The sequence below is a fragment of the Scyliorhinus torazame genome, chromosome 1 (assembly GCF_047496885.1).
Source record: "Scyliorhinus torazame isolate Kashiwa2021f chromosome 1, sScyTor2.1, whole genome shotgun sequence".
Classification (NCBI taxonomy): Eukaryota; Metazoa; Chordata; class Chondrichthyes; order Carcharhiniformes; family Scyliorhinidae; genus Scyliorhinus; species Scyliorhinus torazame.
Window position 1 is genome coordinate 376,642,206 of NC_092707.1, and position 25,245 is coordinate 376,667,450.

Here is a 25,245-nt window from a genome sequence, read left to right on the forward strand (position 1 = left end):
TTGTTGCCGTCCAAGATGGCGTCGGGGATGAACAAAATGGCTGCCCCCATACATCGCACATGGCTGGGGGTCACAAGATGGCGGCGGGGGTGGACAAAATGGCCGCCCCCACGCGTCGTACAGGTCTGGGGTGGTCCAAGATGGCGGCGCCCTTCCTCCCCTCGTGGTGGCCGGGACCCAACATGGCGGCGTCTGCGGGTCGCACATGGGGCGCTGGGGGGGTTGGGGAGCGTTAGGACCGCGCGGGGCTCCCTCATCTCTGGGGACAGCGGTGGTCGGGACCCAAATTGGTAGCGCCGGCGGGTCATACGTGGGGACGGGGGGGGGGGGGAGAGTGTTGGGGAGCATAAGCGGCGTGCAGGGCTCCCTGTTCTCCCGGGACCGCGGTGGTCGGAACCCAGAGTGGCTGCGCCTGCGGGTCGTACATGGGGCGCTGGGGGGGGTTGGGGAGCGTAAGCGGCGTGCAGGGCTCCCTGTTCTCCCGGGACAGCGGCGACCTCGCGGGACTGGCACACAACCGCAAAATGGCCCTTTTTCCCGCAGCTCTTGCAGATTGCTGCGCGGGCCGGGCAACGCTGCCGGGGGTGTTTCGCCTGGCCGCAGAAATAGCAGCGGGCGCCCCCGGTGCGACTTGGCGTTTGGACCGCGCAAGCCTGTGGGGGGGGGGGGGGGGGGGTTTGTCGCGACGGGTACGTGGGGGGGGGGGGGGGGGGTTTGTCGCGACGGGTACGTACGGAGCAAATGGGCTGCCGCGCGGCCGGGGCCGTAGGCGCGGGTATTACGCGCGGCCACGTCTAGGGAGGCTGCTAGGGCCCGTGCCTCTGAGAGTCCTAGCGACTCTTTTTCTAGAAGTCTTTGGCGGATTTGGGAGGAATTCATACCTGCCACAAAAGCATCGTGCATTAACATGTCCGTGTGTTCATTTGCGTTCACCGAAGGGCAGCTGCAGGCTCGTCCCAAAATCAGCAGCGCAGCGTAGAATTCGTCCATCGATTCTCCGGGACTTTGCCGTCTCGTCGCGAGCTGGTAGCGAGCGTAGATTTGGTTAACTGGGCGGACATAGAGACTTTTCAGTGCTGCGAACGCCGTCTGGAAATCCTCCGCGTCTTCGATGAGGGAGAAAATCTCCGTGCTTAACCTCAAGTGCAGGACCTGTAGTTTTTGGTCTTCTGTGACCCGGCCGGTGGCCGTTCTGAGGTAGGCCTCGAAACAAGTCTGCCAGTGCTTGAAGGCTGCTGCCGCGTTCACTGCGTCGGGGCTGATCCTCAGGCATTCCGGGATGATCCTGAGCTCCATAGTCCTTTTTAGGCACGCTTAATAAATTGTAGCGCACAAAGACTCCGTGAGACGAATAGAGTGAAGTCGATGAGGCTTTATTAAGCGTGTCTGTTCCCCCGCAGCTCGATAGTAGAATGGCCTGCGGGGGAGGACTCCGGTTTTTATACTCCGCCTTCAGGGCGGAGCTAGAGGTCAACGGCCAACCAGGATCCGGGATCTGTCAGCCAATGACATTAGGGTTTCCAGTCCCACATGACCCCTAATACATACTACCACAGACGGGATCTGGAACTGTGAGCCAGGATGGGAGTGAGACCCCGGAGGTAGACATCCTAGGGAAGGCAAACACACGTTCGTGAGGGGTCTCATTAGTAGCAGTGCACAGGAGCGACCGGATGGAGTGGAGCGCATCGGGGAGGACCTCCTGCCAGCAGGAGACCGGGAGATTCCTAGGCCGAAGGGCCAGCAGGACGGCCTTACAGACCGTCGCATTCTCCCTCTCCACCTGCCCGTTTCCCCGGGGGTTGTTGCTGGTCGTCCTGCTCGAGGCGATGCCCTTGTTGAGCAGGAACTGACGCAGCTCATCACTCATGAAGGAGGATCCTCGATCGCTATGGATGTAAGTGGGGAAACTGAACAATGTGAAGATGCTGTGCAGGGCCTTGATGACCGTGGCAAACGTCATGTTGGGGCATGGGATGGCGAATGGGAAACGGGAGTACTCATCAATTACATTGAGAAAGTACACGTTGCGGTCAGTGGAGGGGAGGGGCCCTTTGAAGTCCATGCTGAGGCACTCAAAGGGGCGGGAGGCCTTCACCAGATGTGCTCTGTCTGGCCGGTAGAAGTGCGGCTTGCACTCCGCGCAGACTTGGCAGTCCCTGGTCACAGTCCTGCTCTCCTCGATGGAGTAGGGCAGGTTGCGTGCCTTGATAAAATGGAAGAACCGGGTGGCAGAGGTCATTGTGGAGAGCCCGGAGTCAGTCCACTTGTGCACTGGTACATGTACCGCGGGATAGGGCATCAGGGAGCTCATTGAGCTTCCCTGGGCGATACAAGATCTCGTAGTTATAGGTGGAGTACTCGATCCTCCACCTCAAGATCTTGTCGTTCTTGACCTTGCCCTGCTGTGTATTGCTAAACATGAAGGCAACCGACCGTTGGTCAGTAAGGAGAGTGAATCTCCTGCCGGCCTGGTAATGCCGCCAATGTCGCACAGCTTCCACAATGGCTTGGGCCTCCTTTTCGATAGAGGAGTGCTGAATTTCGGAGGCATGAAGGGTGCGGGAGAAGAAAACCACGGGTCTGTCCGCCTGGTTGAGGGTGGCAGCCAGAGCCACGTCCGATGCATCGCTCTCCACCTGAAAGGGGAGGGTCTCGTTGACCTTGTGCATCGTGGCTTTGGCGATGTCCGCCTTGATGTGCTTGAAGGCCCGGTAGGCCTCAGCCGTCAGGGGGAAAAACTGTGGACTTGATGAGTGGGTGGGCCTTATCCGCATAATTTGCGACCCACTGGGCGTAATATGAGAAGAACAACAGGCATCGTTTCAGGGCAGTGGGAGAGGGGGAGTTCCAGGAGGGGGCGCATGCTGTCGGGGTCAGGCCCTAGGACTACATTTTCCACAACGTAGCCAAGAATGGCTAAGCGGGTGGTGCGGAAAACACATTTCTGCTTATTGTAGGTGAGGTTAAGGAGTTTGGCGGTATGGAGGAATTTTTGGAGATTTGCATCGTGGTCCTGCTGGTCGTGGCCGCAGATGGTGACATTATCTAGGTACGGGAACATGGCCTGCAGCCCGTACTGGTCAATCATTCGGTCCATTTCTCACTGGAAGACCGAGACCACATTGGTGATGCCGAAGGGGACTCTAAGGAAGTGAAAGAGGCAGCCATCTGCTTCGAATGCAGTGTACTGGCGGTCCTCCGGGCGGATGGTGATCTGTTGGTAGGCGGACTTCAAGTCAACTGTGGAGAAGACGCGATACTGCGCAATCTGATTGACCATGTCAGATATGCGTGGGAGGGGGTACGCATCGAGCTGTGTGTATCGGTTGATGGTCTGACTGTAGTCGATGACCATCCGGTGTTTCTCCCCAGTCTTAACTACCACCACTTGAGCTCTCGAGGGGCTGTTACTGGCCTCAATGACCCCCTCCCGCAGAAGCCGTTGGACTTCCGACCTGATAAAGGTCCTGTCCTGTGCACTGTACCGTCTGCTCCTCGTGGCGACGGGCTTACAGTCCGGGGTGAGGTTTGCGAAAAGTGAGGGCGGCTCGACCTTAAGGGTCGTGAGGCCACAGACGGTGAGGTGGTGCAGGGGTCCGCCGAACTTCAGAGTAAGGCTTTGGCGGTGACAATGAAAATCGAGGCCTAGTAACAGGGCAACGCAGAGGTTTGGGAGGACGTAGAGTCTGAAGTTGCTGTACTCTACGTCCTGTACGGAGAGGGTCGCGACGCAGTACCCCCGGATTTGCACGGAATGGGATCCGGAGGCCAGGGAAATTTTCTGGGTGATGGGGAGTACCGGGAGGGAGCAGCGCCTTCCCATAGCAGGGTGGATGAGACTCTCTGTGCTCCCGGAGTCGAAGAGGCAGGTCGTCTTATGCCCGTTTATCCTTACAGTCGTCGTAGCGGTCGTGAGGTTGCAGGGCTGAGACTGATCAAGGGTGATGGAGGCGACCTGCGGAAGATGTTGGCAGTTGTTGGGCTGATCGGCGGTGGCGGAGGTACTGGCGGCCCACGAACGGACAGGCGAGCAGGGGTCTGGAGGCGCGGTCCAAGATGGCGCCGAAGATGGCTGCCACATGGCGGACGACATCTAAGATGGCGGCACCCACGGGCCGCATGTGGCGGGCGGCGGCGAAGATGGTGGTGCCCCTGGATCGCACGTGGGGGGTGTAGCGATGCTGGGCCTGGAAACGGCAGCGACCGATCGGGCCTGGCAAACGGAGATGAAGTGGCCCTTCTTGCCACTGCAGGTTGCGCTCCACACTGGGCAGCGCTGCCTGAGATGCTTGCTCTGGCCACAAAAATTGGCTGGCTGCCGCGCGGCGCAGGCTTGAGGTGTACCCTGATCGGAAGATGGTGGGGCCCACGATGCCTATGAGGGTGCCGTGCGGTCGGAGGTGTAGGACTCCAGATTGCGGGAGGCCACTTCTTGGGAGTTAGCGAGCTGCACACTCTCTGTAAGGTCGAGCGTACCCCCTTCCAATAACCGCTGGCGAACGTAATTAGACTTAATGCCCGTGACATAGGCGTCTCTGATCAGCAGTTCTGTGTGTTGGACTGCTGACACTGCCTGGCAATTACAGTTCCTACCAAGTATCCGCAGAGCACGCAAGAAATCGTCCTGAGACTCCCCCGGGAGTTGCCGTCTCGTGGCCAGGAGGTGCCTAGCGAACACTTGATTCACAGTCCTGATGTATTGTCCTTTTAATAGCGCCATCGCTTCCGTATAGGTGGGCGCATCCCGAATGAGGGGGAAAACTTGTTGGGCTCACCCGTGAGTAGAGAATCTGGAGCTTCTGCGGGTCTGAGAGGGCTTCTGTGGATGCTCCAAGGTATCCTTCAAAGCAGGCTAGCCAGTTCTCGAAGGTGGCTGTGGCGTCGGCTGCGTGAGGGTTCAGCTCCAGGCGATCAGGCTTGATTAAGACATTTATCTCTAAAATTCTAGTGCAATAAATTGATGTACCATCAATGATCACGAGATGAAAATGGTGAAACTATTGAGGCTTTATTGCACCAGATGTTGTACCTCCTGCAGCTGGAACCAGAATGGAAGCAGCGCAGGAGAGCATACCCTTTTATACAGTGGCGGACCTACATTTTTGGGGCCCTGAAGCTTGAACTGTTATGGGGGCCCCTTCGCAACCAGCAACGAGGTCTGGGTAACCACTGTTATCTTCTTCAATGGTGTTGTTCCACGACAGATCACCACAAATATTTTTAAAATGTAACCACTACATCTCAGATTTTGATTAAAATTGCTGTACTGGATTATCTCACATGTCAAAGTCACTGGTGTGAATACAAATTTCCTATGCCTTATAGTTTTCGAGTTATGGGGGGATGAAAATTAGGGAAATGTTATATACATGCATGATGCATCATAGAATGATGAAATAAAACATAGAAAAGACCACAGTCAATATAATCTTTTATTTTAGACACCTATGAGAATACATACTACATGAAGCACATTTAAAAAAATACTCTTAATACAGCTTAAGCGCAGTAGTAACATTGGGGAACACTTCAATTAGGTGTTGCTCACAAATAAGCTGAAGAACGTCTGCGCATTGCATTTTAGATACCGTGTTTTCTTCTGTGTTCTGGAATTTCCTAAGGTGCAAATATTCTTTGAACTGATAACACGCGTTTACTAATTTATGGTCAATATCATCTTTGTAATACGATATTATATGTTTAATACTGTACTCATCAATTTCAGAATTAGTCACCAATTCTGAGAGGAACTTGAACCTTTTTGCAGTCTGCTCATATGGGTCAATCCCCTTGCGAAACTGGATTATCAAGCAGTCATAGAGTTGATATAGAACTTCTATCCTAAATTTGTCAGCTCCTCTCAAAGAAGCAATACCAATTGTCCCATCTGAAACTTTCCTTGTAATAATGCGTTTGGAAGCATCAGAATAACTTGAGGTTATTATAATTGTGGTTCGATACTGTTATAATATCTTGAGGTGATATCTTCACACAAACCTTTTGCTTCTGATTCATCGTGTGCAATCCTATCGGCTGACTTTTCTCTGAGTTCTTTAACAAACGAAAGTAAAGATAATAGCAGAAGATAACCTTCAACTACATCAAAACCAGGGATTTTGAACCTGAGTCTTCAAAAATATGTTTGAGAGTTTGTAAAATACCCATATATCCATTTTTAATTGCCCGGACTGCTTCATAGTGTGCAGACCATCTAGTTACACTTAAGCTCTTTAGAGAAAAATGGAGATTGCCCTGTGTGTTTAAAATCCCCCATGTTCGTGGAGATCCAGAAAAGAAAACATACAGCTCCTGCAAAATGCCAAAATAGTCAACAACTTCAGGTACAGTAGACACTGCCTTTTCTCCAACAAGGTTAAGTGAATGGGCTGCACATGGTACATAGTCTGCGTACCTGTTAATGTTTTTAAAGTGTGCTTGCAGCCCTTTCTCCGAGCCCTTCATGTTAGATGCATTATTGTAGGACTGACCACGGATATTTTCAAGTGAAAGCTTACGTTCACCCAGGACTTGTATTTTGTTGAACAAGGTCGTGGGTGAATGGTTTTCTATCGGTAAAAATGTTAAAAATCTCTCACAGGGTTTTCCATTATAACAGTATCGAACCACAATTATAATAAAGATTTATAATAAATAAGCTAAATAGGCTAAACTAGGCTATGTTCAAGCTAGCCTACGCTAGGCTAGACTAAGTTAGGCAAGACTAGGCCACCAAAACTCATGGGCTAAGGTAATGTAACACAATTTTACCATTATTTGAACACTTTTCATAATAAACACCTGTAATTTAACACAAATTCAGCCTTTTATTACTTTTTCATAAATACTTGTAACATAGTATTAGCCTAGACTATGCGGTCGAAGCCTACCTTCCGTTCACCTCTTCATAAAAACAATAGGCTTAGGCTAATCTAACACTATTTCACCTTTATTACTTACCTTACTTTTCTAAATATAACATTTATTTTTGAGTAGGGGTAATTAAAATATTGTATCCTTATGAACACTTTATTGAAAAAAATTCTTGTCTAGATCGCTATCACGAGTGCTATCACGTTGAAAATTCACGTTAGCATTGTGATTGCCTTTTCAACGGCTCCCCTTTCTTGTTACGACACGTCACCTACTGTTTGTATTTCTGTCATAAATGTTAATAGTGTTTTAAATTATTTATAATTATTTTATATTGAATATATTTAGAATGAAACATCCTTAATTTGTACGTTTTTTCGTTTACGGCTGGCCTACATGATACTTTGATAACCTTTTAATTTTTATTTTAACTATTTTGTATTGAATTACTCTATATTATTTTTTTTTTTTTAAACCCTTCTCATACAGTAGACCCAAAATCTTTAAGCAATGTGAACTAAAGTCGCTTCTGGGGCCCCTCCGGGATTAGGGGCCCTGAAGTTTAAGCTTCATTAATTTCATAGTAGATCCGCCCCTGCTTTTATACAGCGCCTGCTGGGAGGAGCCAGAGGCTGGGATTTACTGTGTTAACTTGCAGTGGCAGTACCGTAATGCCAGTGTGTTACCAGTGGTGTTTACCACATGGTACAGATGTGAGGATGGATAAATACTTTGGAATTTGACTTAGTGAGAAAATAAATATTCAGGAGAAACTTTCTCTTGGCTGATTAAATGGCTGAGGGTGAGTCCATTTTGGAGCAATTTACACATGGTTTGAGGAAGGGAGTGAGCTAATAGACCAATTATCCTATTCCCATTCCATTCACACAGCTATGTTTGCAAGAGTATTGACAATCCTGACCTCTTCGCAACTATTGCTGTGGAGGCAATGTGATATGTTTGGTGAGTATCACATGTGATTGTCTGTTCATTGACCAGAAATTTTACTGTTTGCAGGACAGAAAATATTTAACATTAGAGCAAGCCAGGAATAGAGGATTTCAAATAGACTGGCTCTCGCATCCGAAGCCAGGTCAGTAGCAACAATATTTATCTATTTAATAACATTCTTCTCTGGCGCGACAAAGCTGTCTCATGTGATTTGCTCGAAACACCTCGCAGGATTTAACGAAATCTCGGGAGACCTTGCGATTTGGATCTCGGCTTCACTGGGAGTGATCCAGATCTGCATATTTTAAATCAGCCATTGGGCGCATTTAAATGTGCGTTTGTGGAATTCTCCTTGATGCACTACTGTTGAAATTATTTTTAAAGGTATTTTTAATATGAGTTTTAATTTATATTTGTTTTCATCCCTTTGCATAATTTCTAACTTTCAGAGCGCAGCTCCTTCATCAAGTGAATGGTGAAGGAGCTGTGCTCCGAAAGCCAGTGATTCGAAACAAACCTGTTGGACTTCAACCTGGTGTTGTAAGACTTCTTACTGTGCCCACCCCAGTCCAATGCCGGCATCTCCACATCATCATTTCTAAGAAAAGACACAAGACCTTTTTTTTTCCAGAATTGAACCATGAGCAACCATGTCGGTCCCTTCAAGGTTAAATTGGTCCTTCAGTTTTTTAATATTCTAATTATAGTTTGGTTCCAGTTTTCTTCAGTAAAGGAAATACCTGTAAGAATTATATCTCCTCTTGAGAAGGTAGAAGTGTCTATCACACACGAGGGCTAAGAAATATGGAGATTGTAACAGATCAGTTTGATCCACATAAGAGCTTGGAAGTCGGTATGGAGACTTACTAGGAATCGAGATCCTCTGCATGAAATGCATGGACCTGATGATCCAAGTGTCCTGTTCTTATTCTGAGCTATATCATTATGGGTAAAAATTCAAGTATGTACCCCCTGTCTAGTGCAGCTTGATAAGTACCACTGATTAAACTAATGCAGCAGGGGTATGGGAACCTGGATTGTAGTTTTAGGGTAAGGGAGAATGAGAGTATAGAGGTCAGGAGCACAGATTTGACGTCGCAGGAGGGGGCCAGTGTTCAGGTAGGTGGTTTGAAGTGTGTCTACTTCAATGCCAGGAGTATACGAAACAAGGTAGGGGAACTGGCAGCATGGGTTGGTACCTGGGACTTCGATGTTGTGGCCATTTCGGAGACATGGATAGAGCAGGGACAGGAATGGATGTTGCAGGTTCCGGGGTTTAGGTGTTTTAGTAAGCTCAGAGAAGGAGGCAAAAGAGGGGGAGGTGTGGCGCTGCTAGTCAAAAACAGTATTACGGTGGCGGAGAGGATGCTAGATGGGGACTCTTCTTCCGAGGTAGTATGGGCTGAAGTTAGAAACAGGAAAGGAGAGGTCACCCTGTTGGGAGTTTTTTTATAGGCCTCCTAATAGTTCTAGGGATGTAGAGGAAAGGATGGCGAAGATGATTCTGGATAAGAGCGAAAGTAACAGGGTAGTTATTATGGGAGACTTTAACTTTCCAAATATTGACTGGAAAAGATATAGTTCGAGTACAATAGATGGGTCGTTTTTTGTACAGTGTGTGCAGGAGGGTTTCCTGAAACAATATGTTGACAGGCCAACAAGAGGCGAGGCCACGTTGGATTTGGTTTTGGGTAATGAACCAGGCCAGGTGTTGGATTTGGAGGTAGGAGAGCACTTTGGGGACAGTGACCACAATTCGGTGACGTTTACGTTAATGATGGAAAGGGATAAGTATACACCGCAGGGCAAGAGTTATAGCTGGGGGAAGGGCAATTATGATGCCATTAGACGTGACTTGGGGGGGATAAGGTGGAGAAGTAGGCTGCAAGTGTTGGGCACACTGGATAAGTGGGGCTTGTTCAAGGATCAGCTACTGCGTGTTCTTGATAAGTATGTACCGGTCAGGCAGGGAGGAAGGCGTCGAGCGAGGGAACCGTGGTTTACCAAGGAAGTGGAATCTCTTGTTAAGAGGAAGAAGGAGGCCTATGTGAAGATGAGGTGTGAAGTTTCGGTTGGGGCGATGGATAGTTACAAGGTAGCGAGGAAGGATCTAAAGAGAGAGCTAAGACGAGCAAGGAGGGGACATGAGAAGTATTTGGCAGGAAGGATCAAGGAAAACCCAAAAGCTTTCTATAGGTATGTCAGGAATAAGCGAATGACTCGGGAAAGAGTAGGACCAGTCAAGGACAGGGATGGGAAATTGTGTGTGGAGTCTGAAGAGATAGGCGAGATACTAAATGAATATTTTTCGTCAGTATTCACTCAGGAAAAAGATAATGTTGTGGAGGAGAATGCTGAGCCCCAGGCTAATAGAATAGATGGCATTGAGGTACGTAGGGAAGAGGTGTTGGCAATTCTGGACAGGCTGAAAATAGATAAGTCCCCGGGACCTGATGGGATTTATCCTAGGATTCTCTGGGAGACCAGGGAAGAGATTGCTAGACCTTTGGCTTTGATTTTTATGTCATCATTGGCTACAGGAATAGTGCCAGAGGACTGGAGGACAGCAAATGTGGTCCCTTTGTTCAAAAAGGGGAGCAGAGACAACCCCGGCAACTATAGACCGGTGAGCCTCACGTCTGTAGTGGGTAAAGTCTTGGAGGGGATTATAAGAGACAAGATTTATAATCATCTAGATAGGAATAATATGATCAGGGATAGTCAGCATGGCTTTGTGAAGGGTAGGTCATGCCTCACAAACCTTATTGAGTTCTTTGAGAAGGTGACTGAACAGGTAGACGAGGGTAGAGCAGTTGATGTGGTGTATATGGATTTCAGCAAAGCGTTTGATAAGGTTCCCCACGGTAGGCTATTGCAAAAAATACGGAGGCTGGGGATTGAGGGTGATTTAGAGATGTGGATCAGAAATTGGCTAGCTGAAAGAAGACAGAGGGTGGTGGTTGATGGGAAATGTTCAGAATGGAGTACAGTCACAAGTGGAGTACCACAAGGATCTGTTCTGGGGCCGTTGCTGTTTGTCATTTTTATCAATGACCTAGAGGAAGGCGCAGAAGGGTGGGTGAGTAAATTTGCAGACGATACTAAAGTCGGTGGTGTTGTCGATAGTGTGGAAGGATGTAGCAGGTTACAGAGGGATATAGATAAGCTGCAGAGCTGGGCTGAGAGGTGGCCAATGGAGTTTAATGTAGAGAAGTGTGAGGTGATTCACTTTGGAAGGAATAACAGGAATGCGGAATATTTGGCTAATGGTAAAGTTCTTGAAAGTGTGGATGAGCAGAGGGATCTAGGTGTCCATGTACATAGATCCCTGAAAGTTGCTACCCAGGTTGATAGGGTTGTGAAGAAGGCCTATGGAGTGTTGGCCTTTATTGGTAGAGGGATTGAGTTCCGGAGTCGGGAGGTCATGTTGCAGCTGTACAGAACTCTGGTACGGCCGCATTTGGAGTATTGCGTACAGTTCTGGTCACCGCATTATAGGAAGGACGTGGAGGCTTTGGAGCGGGTGCAGAGGAGATTTACCAGGATGTTGCCTGGTATGGAGGGAAAATCTTATGAGGAAAGGCTGATGGACTTGAGGTTGTTTTCGTTGGAGAGAAGAAGGTTAAGAGGAGACTTAATAGAGGCATACAAAATGATCAGGGGGTTGGATAGGGTGGACAGTGAGAGCCTTCTCCCGCGGATGGATATGGCTGGCACGAGGGGACATAACTTTAAACTGAGGGGTAATAGATATAGGACAGAGGTCAGAGGTAGGTTCTTTACGCAAAGAGTAGTGAGGCCGTGGAATGCCCTACCTGCTACAGTAGTGAACTCGCCAACATTGAGGGCATTTAAAAGTTTATTGGATAAACATATGGATGATAATGGCATAGTGTAGGTTAGATGGCTTTTGTTTCGGTGCAACATCGTGGGCCGAAGGGCCTGTACTGCGCTGTATTGTTCTATGTTCTATGTACCATAGAACCATAAAATCCTACAGTGCAGAAGGAGGCCATTAGGCCATTCGAGTTTGCACCGACCCTCTGAAAGAGCACCTTCCCTCGGCACACGCCCCACTCTATTCCAGTAACCCCAACTGACCTTTTGGCCAATCCATCTAACCTGCATATCTTTGGACTGTGGAAGGAAACCGGAGCACCTGGAGGAAACCCACGCAGGCTGGATTGAACCTAGGTCCCTTGCGCTGTGAGGCAGCAGTGCTAACCAGTAATTCATCATTAAGGGTCAAAGAGTTTGTTACCCTGTAAGAGAAGAGTTAACTGCAGCACACTGAATCACAGTCTGTTTACTGTTTACAAACTGGCCTTATATACATGTGCCAAAATAGTCTGGATAAAATGTATGCAGTGGCAATCACCGTCACATTGCCACTCCGCTCTGAATTTTCTGTGCCCGGCTGGAGCTCCACATTTCTGGCCATGACCTCTGATGCTGGCTTCTCCAGAAATGCAGAGCATACCTGAAATGGATTTTCTGGGGAAGGCAAGCCACCTCCTGGTTAATGGCACTAGTTGCCGTATCCTGGTAAATAAAGACTTTAAATACCCCCAATACTTCTTTGAAAAGCTGTGGAAAGCAGATCAGGTAAGGTAGCAGGTAGGTGGCGTGTCAGCTGGGTAGGATGGCAGGTGTGTAGGGTGGCAAATGGAGAGGGTGCATGGCTTTGTAGATGGGTTGGGGTAATAAACTCAAGAGGGGGTGTCAGGGTTGTTAGCCATGTAGTTACCCAGGAGTCAGACTTGGATTTTCCTGTCTAACATTTTGTGGATAACTATTCAGGTAAGCCAGAACTATCCAATGTCTCCAACTCTAATTCAGAGTTAGAGACTTATTTTTGGAGGGTCCCAGAGAGCAGGAAATTGTCCGTCAGAATAGCAGACTTTACGATTCCCACAAGGTCAATGCGGTAGAACATCCAAGGGTCACTTAGTGCATCTTCCAGGGTACATCCAGTCCCTAACAATTTGGAGATTGGAAGATCTGAGTTAATGTTATAATCGAGTGTGGCAGCCTGCAGTCGGATCCAAATGTATAGATTCCTACGGTTAAAATAACAGGCTAATAATGAGAATCAAAGTTTCAGAGGGAAGACTTCTCTCAGTGCGCTTAATGAAATGAAATGAAATGAAAATCGCTTATTGTCACAAGGAGGCTTCAAATGAAGTTACTGTGAAAAGCCCCTAGTCGCCACGTTCCGGCATCTGTTCGGGGAGGCTGGAACGGGAATTGAATCGTGCTGCTGGCCTGCCTTGGTATGCTTTAAAAGCCAGCTCTTCAGCCCTGTGCTAAACCAGCCCCTGGTTTAATTTAGGACTAATGGGAGATGAACAGACCGTGTTGTTGGTACCAGACATTTAAATATTTTGTTAGAAACACCAACATTTTTGGTGGTGCAGCCTTTTGGCTCTGATACAGAACCTGCATTCGGATCAGCACAGTCTGTGAAAGACATCACAGGAACCCAGAGATACCTCACCAAGAGGCAGGAAAAGTAATGAGAGTTGTTCTGGGGCACAGGCAGTGTAGTCCACCACAGCTGGTGCTGTTGGAACAGAAAATCTCATCCATCAGCAGGTGTAATACAGTGAAATGTGAGGTAATGCAATTTGGAAGGTGGGAAATATACAGTAAATGGCAGAGAGATCTGGGTGTACAGGTACACTAGTCACTGAAAGTGGCAATGCAGGTGGAGAAGGTAGTCAAGAAGGCATACGGAATGCTTGCCTTCATTGGCCGGGGCATTGAGTTTAAAAATTGGCAAGTCATGTTGCAGTTTTAAAGTTAGGCTGCACTTGGAATATAGTGTTCATTTCTGGTTGCCACTACCAGAAGGATGTGGAGGCTTTGGGTTGGTACAGAAAAGATTTACCAGGATGTTGCCTGGTATGGAGGGCATTAGCTATGAGGAGAGGTTGGAGAAACTTGGTTTGTTCTCACTGGAACGCCAGCGGTTGAGGGATGACCCGATAGTCTACAAGATTATGAGGGGAATGGACAGAGTGGATAGTCAGAAACCCAAAGTGGAAAAGTCAATTACTAGGGGGCATAGGTTTAAGGTGCGAGGGGCAAGGTTTAAAGATGTACTAGGAAGTTTTTTTACACAGAGGGTGGTGGGAACCTGGAACTTGCTGCCGGGGAGGTAGTGGAAGCAGATACGATAGAAACTTTTTTTTTAATAAACATTTTATTGAGGTATTTTTTTGGTTTAACAACACAATAAACAATGTACATGAAACTATAAACATAGTGCAGAAGCCGTCTCCCTCCCTTACAGGTCCCACCTTTATTAACCCCCTACTCTAAGCTAAACTAACCCCCCCCCCCCCCCCCCACCTTCTGCTGACGATTAATTTTCCACGAAGAAGTCGACGAACGGTTGCCACCTCCGGGCGAACCCTAACAGTGACCCTCTCAAGGCGAACTTGATTTTCTCCAAACAGAGAAAGCTAGCCATGTCCGATAGCCAAGTATCCGACTTCAGGGGCTTTGAGTCCCTCCAAGCTAATAGTATCCGTCTCCAGGCTATCAGGGAAGCAAAGGCCAGGACGTCTGCCTCTTTCTCCTCCTGGATTCCCAGGTCTCCCGACACCCCGAAAATCGCCACCTCTGGACTCAGCGCCACCCTTGTTTTTAACACCGTGGACATGACATCTGCAAACCCCTGCCAAAATTCCCCAAGCTTCGGATATGTCCAGAACATGTGGACATGGTTCGCTGGTCCTCCCGCACATTTTGCATACCTGTCTTCCACCCCAAAGAATCTGCTCATCTGGGTCACTGTCATGTTAAATTGTATCAGGCTGGGCATGGCACATGTTGCGGACGCGTTGACTCTACTCAACACGTCCGCCCATAGACCATCCTCTATCTCACCTCCCAGCTCCTCCTGCCACTTGCGCTTCAGCTCCTCGGTCTGCGTCTTCTCTGACCCCATAAGTTCCTTGTAAATGTCCGGGACGCTCCCTTCTCCTACCCACCCTCTGGAAACTACCCTGTCCTGAATCCCCCTTAGCGGTAGGAGCGGGAAGGTTGACACCTGTCTACCTAGGAAGTCCCGCACCTGCAGGTACCCGAATTTGTTTCCCCTCGCCAACCCAAACTTCTCCTCCAGCGCCCTCATACTCGGAAAGCTCCCCTCTATAAACATATCCCCTATCCTCTCAATCCCTGCTCTCCGCCATATCCGGAACCCCCCCATCCATACTTCCCAGGGCAAACTAGTGATTATTACAGATTGGGGACCAGACCGATGCTCCCACATGTCTCCTCCATTGCCCCCAGACTCTCAGGGCCGCCACCACCACGGGGCTGGTGGAGTACCGTGCCGGCGGGAACAGCAGAGGCGCAGATTCCAACACCCCCAAACTGGTGCCCTTGCATGAAGCCGCCTCCATATGCTCCCATGCCAACCCCTCCCCCACCACCCACTTCCTGATCATGGCTATATTCGCCGCCCAGTGATAATTACTAAAATTTGGCAGCGCCAGCCCGCCCTCTCCCTGACTCCGCTCAAGCATTACCTTCATTACCTGCGGGGTCTTTTTTTTTTTAATTTAGAGTATCCAATTCATTTTTTCCAATTAAGGGGCAATTTAGCGTGGCCAATCCACCTACCCTGCACATCTTTGGGTTGTGGAGGGGCGAAACCCACGCAAACACAGGGAGAATGTGCAAACTCCACACGGACAGTGACCCACAGCCGGGATCGAACCTGGGACCTCGGCACTGTGAGGCTGCAGGGCTAACCCACTGAGCCACCATGCTGCCCCCACCCGTGGGGTCTTGCCCACCCAAACAAAGCCAGAGATCACTTTGTTGACCTGTTTAAAAAAGAACCACGGAATAAAGATGGGGAGACATTGAAACATGAACAGGAATCTCGGGAGGACCGTCATCTTCACCATCTGCACTCTCCCGTCTGCACCCTCCCAGCTAATGACAGCAGGAGCGCGTCCCATTTCCGAAAATCGTCCTTCATTTGGTCTACTAGCCGGGCCAGATTTAATTTATGCAGCCGGTCCCATTCCCGTGCCACTTGAATGCCTCGGTACCTAAAGTTTCCCCCTACTAATCTAAATGGCAGCTCCCCCAATCGCCTCTCCTGACGCCTCGTCTGGACCGCAAACATCTCACTTTTCCCCATATTTAGCTTATACCCCGAAAACGGCCAAATGCCCCGAGAATCCTCATGATTTCTTCCAACCCCTCTAATGGGTCCGATACATACAGAAGCAGATTGTCTGCATAGAGCGAGACTCTGTGCTCCACCCCCCCCCCCCCCCCCTTCCGGACCAGCCCCTTGAGGCTCTCGGAGCAATTGCCGACGGCACTATAGCTAGCGCGAACAACAGTGGGGAGAGGGGGCATCCCTGTCTCTTCCCCCGGTGCAGTCTAAAATAGTCCGATGTTGTCCTATTCGTCCTTGCCACAGAAGCCTGATACAGCAACCTGACCCAGTCAATAAAGCCCTGCCCAAATCCGAACCGTCCCAGTACCTCTGACAGATAATCCCATTCTACCTGATCAAAAGCCTTTTCTGCATCCATTGCGATCACTACCTCCACCTCCCTACCTTCCGGGGGCATCATGATCACATTTGACAACCTTCTTACATTGGCCACCAACTGCCTACCCTTAACAAACCCTGCCTGGTCCTCGCCAATAATGTCCGGAATGCAATCCTCAATCCTGGAGGACAAAATTTTGGCCAGCAGTTTGGTGTCCACATTCAACAGGGATATCGGCCTGTAGGACGCACACAGCTCCGGCTTCTTGTCCCGCTTCAGAATCAGCAAAATCGTGGCATCATCGGGGCAGCACCCCTCTTTCCCTTGCCTCATTGAACATCCTCATCAACACCGGCCCTAATATCCCAGAGAACGTTTTATAAAACTCTACTGGGTACCCATCCGGCCCCGGGGCTTTACCTGCCTGCATGGCCTTCAGACCCCCCCTATCTCTTCCAACCCGATCGGGGCCCCAGCCCTTCCGTCAGCTCCCCATCCACCTTTGGGAAATTCAGCCCCCCCAAGAGGTGCCTCATCCTCTCCAGCCCCGTAGGGGGTTCCGACCTATACAGCCTACTGTGGTAATCCCTAAACGCCTTATTCACCCCTGCTGAAACTCCAACCAGGTTCCCATCTGTCATTTACTTTCCCTATCTCCCTGGCTGCCTCCCTCTTTCTAAGCTGCTGTGCAAGCATCCTGCTGGCCTTCTCTCCATACTCCTAGATCGCCCCCCTCGCCTCAGCTGCTCCACCGCCCTCCCTGTGGTTAACAAGCCGAACTCCACCTATAGCCTCCGCCGTTCCCTTAAAGGCCCTGCCTCTGGGGTCTCCGCATACCTCCTATCGATCTGTAGTATCTCCTTAACCAGTCAGTCCGTCTCTGCCCTGTCCACCTTCTTCCTATGGGCCCGTATCGAGATCAGCTCCCCTCTGACCACCGCCTTCAGTGCTTCCCAGACCATCGCTGCTGAAATTTTCCCCGTGTCGTTGACCTGCAGGTAGTTCTGAATACATTTCCTCAGCCGCTCGCACCCCCTTCGTCAGCCAAAAGTCCCACATCTAACCTGCAGTGCGGGCGCTGGTTACTGTCTGTACTAACCTGCAGGTCAACCCAGTGCGGAGCATGGTCTGAGATTGTGATCGCCGAGTACCCCGTGTCCACCACCCCTGCCTGTAAGGCCCTGCTCAAAATGAAGAAATCGATCCAGGAGTACACTTTATGCACGTGTGAATAGTGACTTTTAAGGGCGTCTTGACAAATACATGAATAGGATGGGAATAGAGGGATATGGTCCCCGGAAGGTAGGGGATTTTAGTTCAGATGGGCAGCATGGGGGCCGAAAGGCCTGTTCCTGTGCTGTAATCTTTGAAAGTGAAGAAGGTAGCACACAAAAATTGCCCCTATTTATCATGATCTTTAATTTGAAGAGCTTGTTTGTTAAAATAATTTTGTGGAAATTATGTTGTGTGGGCAATGCAAATAAAATTGCATCATTTCTGGAATTTCTTTGCTCTATTTCACTTTCTTAACTGTCTGCTTTCAAATATGTTGTTCCATTTTGTGCATCAGAACTTTTACTCCCCTCATTTGTGTTTGCTTTTTAAAATGAATCCTGGGACTGAATTATACAACCCATCAGATTTATACCCATCCCCCACTTCAGGCTAAAACATCAACGGGGATCCTGCCGAGAGAAACATTGACTGCTGCTTACTCATTTAATGGCCAAGCCATGAGTAGGCTGGAGGTGGGAATTTTGCCCCTCAGGGACAGGAAGTCCCATGTCCGATGTGCCAGCAAATCAGAGGCTGGCAACATTTCAGGTGTGTGATGCCGGGATCAGTTGGGTTATAGTTGGGGTCACGTCGGGCTCCAAGCTGTCGGGCCTCGGGGAGGGAACTGGGGTTTGAGAGGCCATGGGAGCAGGTCAAAATGGCTGAGGGTCGTGAAGGAACCCCCACTCTCCCCTTCACTGCCTGCCAACAGCTCATGCAAAGAAACCTGCTAGGCTGACTGTTTGACATGGTCCTCTCCAACTGCGGGTTAAACTATGAGGCCCCTAAATGAGCAGAAATTGGCCCACTGACGGATAAGGTTCCTGACCATCCCCACCCTGGTACAATTGTGATGTGGGCAGGGCTGGGTGGGAAGGTAGCAGGTAGACTGCCTACTGGATTTAACTAGACACCCACCTTCAAACCTAGCGGCATAGGAGTGCTGTGGGAAAAATCAACCACTTCAAGAGTCAGACTTGCTGTGTTCAAATAAGTGCAGTTTTATTGTTACACAAAGCTTCGGGAGAAAGCATACGTACCCCACGGTACAGTAGCCAGCCTTTCTCCCAGTTTGAATGGCAGTCATTCATTTTATACTTTGGGTTCACAATGAGCCCAGATACAAAACAATTGTCATCTTGTTATCTTTAAACAGCCACTTCGGGTTCACAATGAGCCCAGATACAAAACAATTATCACCTTGTTATCTTTAAGCAGCCACTTCGGGTTCACAATGAGCCCAGATACAAAATAATTGTCACCTTGTTATCTTTAAACATTTTATAGATTGTACATCGCTATTTGTAAGCGTTTTTCCATTTACACATGGCCACAGTCAAAGAGGTTTTACAGGTTCCAGGCGGCAGTAGGAAAGTAGTATTGATTGTCCCTTTGTTTTAGGAAATGGCCCAAGACATTCGTATTAGCATATCATTGTGTACACCTTGGCTGAAGTCAGCTTTATTCAAGTGGTGTCCTGCATTTATGTATTCCTTAATCTTCCTGTCTGGCTCCCTTTGTCCTGGATCTGTTCCTATCTGTCCTACTGGCACCCCGCTGGACTCCAGGCATCAGTTATGTCTGCTTTATTCTCTGTGTCTCCATCTTGTGTGTCAGGCAGCCATCTTCTGTGCCAAGTGCCCTTCTGAACCATTTCCCACTTCAGGAGCGTTACATCTAGTCCCTCCAATTGGCTGGACAGCTGGTTTGTGACATAGAGCAAGGTTAACAGCGCAGGTGCAATTCCCATATGGCTGAGGTTGTTCATGAAGGCCCTCCCCAGCCTTCTCAACCTTGCCCGAGGTATGGTGATCCTCATGTTAAATCACCACCAGTCAGCTTCCCCATCCCCAAAGGGGAAAGCAGCCTATGGTCATCTGGGACGATGGTGATTTTACTTACTTTACTTACTAATTGACTAGTGAGAGTCTAAAAGGATTTGGGATTTTCCTGACCTCTAGATGGTTAAACAAAACTGCATTTCTCCAACCTCTCCTTTATTATTCCCTCCTTCTGCCCTCTGGTCCCATGACTAAAGCCAAGATTTAATGTTGTCTGAGTATTCACAAAGGATCTGATCCTCTCTCTGCCACACTGCTAACCAGTCAATTGTGTATTTAAAACAAGGCTGCTGAGTAGTTTTAATATGGTTACAGAGACATAGCAGATTTACGGTGGCTTAACGTAAATAAACTGGATAAATGAGTTTGACCCTAGCAGCTACCATGATGTGAATAATCTTGATGGTTCTGACATGGAGGACAATCAATATAATGGAGAGAAATAATGTTAGAAAATCTTAGCCCAACAGTTTCAGTTCAGTGTACTTTTAAAGTGAGCAGAACTATTTCCTTCTTTTACAGTGAAGCCAACTTTGATTGGGACCCAATCCTTTCCAGATTATGACCTGAAGAGACTGATGAGCTACATTGATTGGAAACCTTTTTTTGATGTTTGGCAGCTGAAGGGAAAATACCCAAATCGTGGCTATCCTAAAATCTTTAAAGACAAGACAGTTGGTTAGTGCCAATAAAACTACTTTTCCAACTTCATTAAGGCTTAATATTAAAATTCCGCTCTTATTATTTTCTTTACCTTTAGTTGCCGTTCCTCTTTAATGGTTGTGATGTTAAGATGCCATCAACAGAGTTGACAATTTGAAGATAGTGCCATCCTATTCTTTGTAAATAACATGAAAGATCATTTTCATCTGTTGTTATGTTGCATCCATCAAGCAGTCTCAAGTGTCGGACCAGAAGTTGCTATCCGCTAACTAAAGAAAGTGCGTAAACATTACCTTATCTCAGCATCCTACCCCCAGGATTACTAACTGCGCGGATTAGTAATCCTGAGATCCAGGGTAATGCTCAGGGGACCCGGGTTTGAATCCCACCACAACAGCTGGTGGAATTTGAACGCAATACAAAATCTGGAATTAAAAGTCTAATGATGACCATAAAAACCTATCTGGATCACTAATGCCCTTTAGGGAAGGAAATCTGCCGTCCTTGATTTATCTGGCCCACATGTGACTCCAGACCCACAACAATGTAGTTGACTCTTAAATGTCCTCATAAATGGTCTAGCAAACCACTCAGTTGTGTCAAACCACTAAAAAGTCTAAAAGGAATGAAACCAGACGGACTACCCGGCATTGACACAGGCAAACTCAGCCAAAATTGGGAGGGCTGTCCAACAGACTAGCAAAGCAACAGCCTGACATAGTCATACTCATATAATCATCATACTTTTACAGACAACATCCCAGACGCTACCACTACCATTCCTAGAAGGTCCTGTCCCACTGGCAGGATAGACCCAACAGAGGTGGCAGAGACACAGTGGTATACATTCGGGAGGGAGTTGCCCTGGGAGCCCTCAACATAGAATTTGGACCCATGAAGTCTCATGGAATCAGGTAAAACATGCACAAGGAAACCTCCTGTGGATTGCCCCCACCTCCAGATGATGAATCAGTATCCCACCATGGTGACGGAAGCACTGAGGGTGGCAAGGGCGCAGAATTAACTCTGTGGGGGGGACTTCATTGTCTATCAACGGGTGTCTCATCAGTACCACTACTGATCTAGCTGATCGAGTCTTAAAGGACATATTCCAGCAATAAAGGACATATTCCAGCAATAATACTGAAGACTGGTGCTCCAGAATTTGCCGCGCAGTTGGCCAAGCTGTTCCAGCACAGCTACAACACTGGTATGGACCCGAGAACGTGAAAATTGGCCAGTTATGTGCTGTACACACAAAACAGGACGAATCCAACCCAGCCAATTACCGCCTCATCAATCTACTCTCGATCATCAGTAAAGTGATGGAAGGGGTCATCGACAGTGCAATCACTTGCATAGAAATTACCTGCTCACCAATGACCAATTTGGGTTCTGCCACTCAGTTCCTAACCTCATTACAGCTCTGGTTCAAACTTGGACAAAAGAGCCGAACTCCAAAGTTGAGGTGAGAATGACTGCCCTTGACATCAAGGCAACATTTGACATGAGTGTGGCAGCAAGGAGCCCTAGCTAAACAGGAGTCAATGGGAATCAGCGGGAAAATGTTTCACAGGTTGAAGTCATACCTGGCACAAAGTGGTTGTGGTTGTTGGAAGTCAATCATCTCAGATGCAGGATATAACTGCAGGTGTTCCTCAGGGTAGTGTCCTTCAGCTGCTTCATCAATTACCTTCTTTACATCATGAGGTTAGAAGTGGGGATGTTCACTAATGATTGTACAATTTTCAGCACCATTCATGACTCGACAGGTACTAAAGCAGTCCATGTCCAAATGCAGCAAGATCTAGACAATACCCTTTTGTGTCACACATGTGCCAAGCAAAGACCATCTCCAGCAAGAGAGAATCTAACCATCACTCCTTGGTTTACTATCGCTGAATTCCCCACTATCAACATCCTGGGGGTTACCGTTGACCTGAAACTTAACTGGACTAGCTGTATAAATACCGAAGCTACTCGAGCAGGATCAGAGGTTAGGAATCCTGCGGCGAGTAACTCACCTCCTGACTCCCCAAAGTCTGTCCACCATCTACAAGGCACAAGTCAGGAGTGTGATGGAATACTTTCCACTTGTCTAGATGAGTGAAGCCCCAACAACACCAAGAAGTTTGACACCATCCAGGACAAAGCAGCCCACTTGATTGGTGCCCATCCACAACCATTCACTCCCCCCACCACTGCACTGTAGTAGCAGTGTGTCTCATCAACAAGATGCACCACAGGAACTCATCAGAGCTCCTTGGACAGCACCTTCCAAACCCACGTAGTAGGACAAGGGCAGCAGATACATGGGAACGCCTGGAAGTTCCCTCCAAGTCACTCACCTCCCTAACATGGAAATATATAGCCACTCCTTCACTGTTGCTGGGTCAAAATCATGGAACTCCCTCTCTAACAGCACTGTGCGTGTATATACAAGGGCAATTAGGAATGGACAATAAATACTGGCCTAGCCAACAAAGCCCACATCCCTTGATTGAACAAAAAAATAATAAGCTTAACCTGTTAATTAACCTCTAGGTGAAGAAGCTAAGAAGGTTTTTCAAGATGCGCAGAATTTGCTGAACACACTGATTGAAGAGAAAAAATTAACAGCCAGAGGAATTATAGGGTTCTGGCCAGCTCATAGTGTTGGAGATGACATATACTTGTTTGCAGAGGATACCTTCCCCCACACTGGTGAGCCAGTGGCTAAGTTTCATGGTTTACGGCAGCAGGTATGGCATTTCCTTGTTAGTTATCTAGTGAGTATAATTTTCCTGAGTTCCTCCCTGATGCACGATCAATGACCACTAAAGCGAGGTTGTAGTCCAACTGAAGGCTTTAATAAACTAGATGTTTCCCCCAGCAGCTCAGGTACAGAATGAAGGCTGCTGGGGCGGCACGGGCTCTTATACCGTGCCTTGCAGGGCGGAGCTACCATACAGCTTGACCAATAGGAAACATACAATATCTACCAATGGTGTTCCAGCATTACCAGGTACCGTAATACCTCTACACAGGCTACCACATTCACCCCCTGTTAAAAAATAGTCCGGCGGGGGTGGTGGCCTGATATTACAACATGGTAATGTGGTAGAAATTATAGTTATGGAGGTACCGTAATACCTCCGTACAGCATTTTGTAACTATTTATAATTCTATTTACTATTTACCATTTATGATTCATAATTAACTATACACTTTAAAATGAAGTAATCAGTCGATTGGGGGCCCTGGTCGTCCTCTGTGATCATCAAAGCTTTGGTGGTGACTCCGGTGGAGGCTCGGGCGTCTGTAACTCCGGGAGCGTGGCCTCGATCTCTGTGGCAGCTTCGACACCCCTAGACGGCACTGGTGGGGAAAACAGTTGACCTGGGAAGGGAGAGTCTGCAGGGTGCGTCGGTGGGTGGGGGGGCCTACTCTGGGCCGGCGGAAGGACCAATCCTCCTGTAAGGTGCACTGGTGGGAGGGAGGGTGGGACTGGTGGCTGGGGTGTGCGTGGGGCTCCGGCGGGCGGCAGGTCTCCTAGGGAGACCGTATCTTGTCGGCCGTCGGGGTACGCCACGTAGGCGTACTGGGGGTTAGCGTGGAGAAGGTGGGCCCTCTCAACCAATGGGTCCGACTTGTGCGCCTGCACGTGTTTTCGGAGCAGGATGGGTCCGGGAGCTGCCAGCCAGGTCGGGAGCGAGGTCCCAGAGGAGGACTTCCTGGGGAAGACAAGGAAACGTTCGTGAGGTGTTTGGTTGGTTGTGGTACAAAGCAGTGACCGGATGGAGTGGAGGGCATCCTGGAGGACTTCCTGCCAGCGGGAGACTGGGAGATTCCTGGACCATAGAGTCAGTAGGATGGTCTTCCAGACCATTCTGTTCTCCCTCTCTACCTGTCTGTTACCCCGGGGGTTGTAACTGGTCTTCCTGCTCGAGGCGATGCCCTTGCTGAGCAGGAATTGACGCAGTTCGTCGCTCATAAAGGAGGACCCCCTATCACTGTGTATGTAAGCGAGCAACCCGAACAGTGCAAAGATGCAATGGAGAGGGCCTTAATGACGGTGGTTGCGGTCATGTCGGGGCAGGGGATGGCGAATGGGAACCGGGAGTACTCGTCAATCATGTTCAGGAGGTACGTGTTGCGGTCGGTGGAGGGGAGGGGGCCTTTGAAGACCATGCTGAGGCATTCAAAGGGACGGGAAGCCTTTATCAGATGCGCTTTCTTGGCCGGTAGAAGTGCGGTTTGCACTCCGCGCAGGTTTGGGAGTCCCTGGTGGTTGTCCTGACCTCCTCGATGGAGTAGGGCAGGTTGCGGGTCTTGATAAAGTGGAAAAAGCGAGTGACCCCCGGGTAGCAGAGGTCCTCGTGGAGGGCTCGGAGGCAGTCCACTTGTGCGTTGGCACATGTGCCGCGGGACAGGGCATCAGGAGGCTCGTTTAGCTTGCCGGGACGATACAAGATCTCGTAGTTGTAGGTGGAGATTTCGATCCTCCACCGCAAGATCTTATCGTTTTTTATCTTGCCCCGCTGTGCATTATCGAACATGAAAGCAACCGACAGTTGGTCAGTGAGGAGAGTGAATCTCCTGCTGGCCAGGTAATGCCTCCAATGTCGCACAGCTTCTACTATGGCCTGGGCCTCCTTTTCGACTGAGGAGTGGCGGATTTCGGAAGCATGGAGGGTACATGAGAAGAAGGCCACGGGTCTGCCCTCTTGGTTGAGGGTGGCATCCAGAGCTACGTCAGACGTGTCGTTCTCGACCTGGAAGGGGAGGGACTCGTCGATGGCGTGCATTGTGGCCTTTGCAATGTCTGCTTTGGTGCGGCTGAAGGCCTGACCGTCCTCTATCGGCGGGGAAAAGCTATGTATTGGATCAGGGGACGGGCCTTGTCCGCATAGTTGGGGACCCACTGGGCATAGTAAGAGAAAAACCCTAGGCAGCGCTTCAGGGCCTTGGAGCAGTGAGGGAGGGGGAACTCCATAAGGGGGCGCATGTGTTCAGGGTCGGGGCCTATAACTCCATTCCGCACTACGTAGCCAAAGATGGCTAGGCAGTTGGTGCTAAGCATGCATTTATCCTTGTTATATGTAAGGTTAAGGATCTTTGCGGTCTGGAGGAAT

At 49.0% G+C, this 25,245-nt stretch overlaps 1 protein-coding gene across 3 annotated transcripts in view; it reads left to right on the top strand.

Annotated features, from left to right (window-relative positions):
* Positions 1-25,245, top strand: part of mtr (5-methyltetrahydrofolate-homocysteine methyltransferase) — a 216,812-nt gene that overhangs the window by 162,338 nt on the left and 29,229 nt on the right. For all 3 annotated transcript variants that reach the window (XM_072511770.1, XM_072511767.1, XM_072511768.1), the window contains 3 exons: positions 7,891-7,966; positions 19,991-20,146; positions 22,676-22,872. In XM_072511770.1, the coding sequence (XP_072367871.1) occupies positions 7,891-7,966; positions 19,991-20,146; positions 22,676-22,872 (429 nt within the window). The remainder of the gene's footprint in view (positions 1-7,890; positions 7,967-19,990; positions 20,147-22,675; positions 22,873-25,245) is intronic.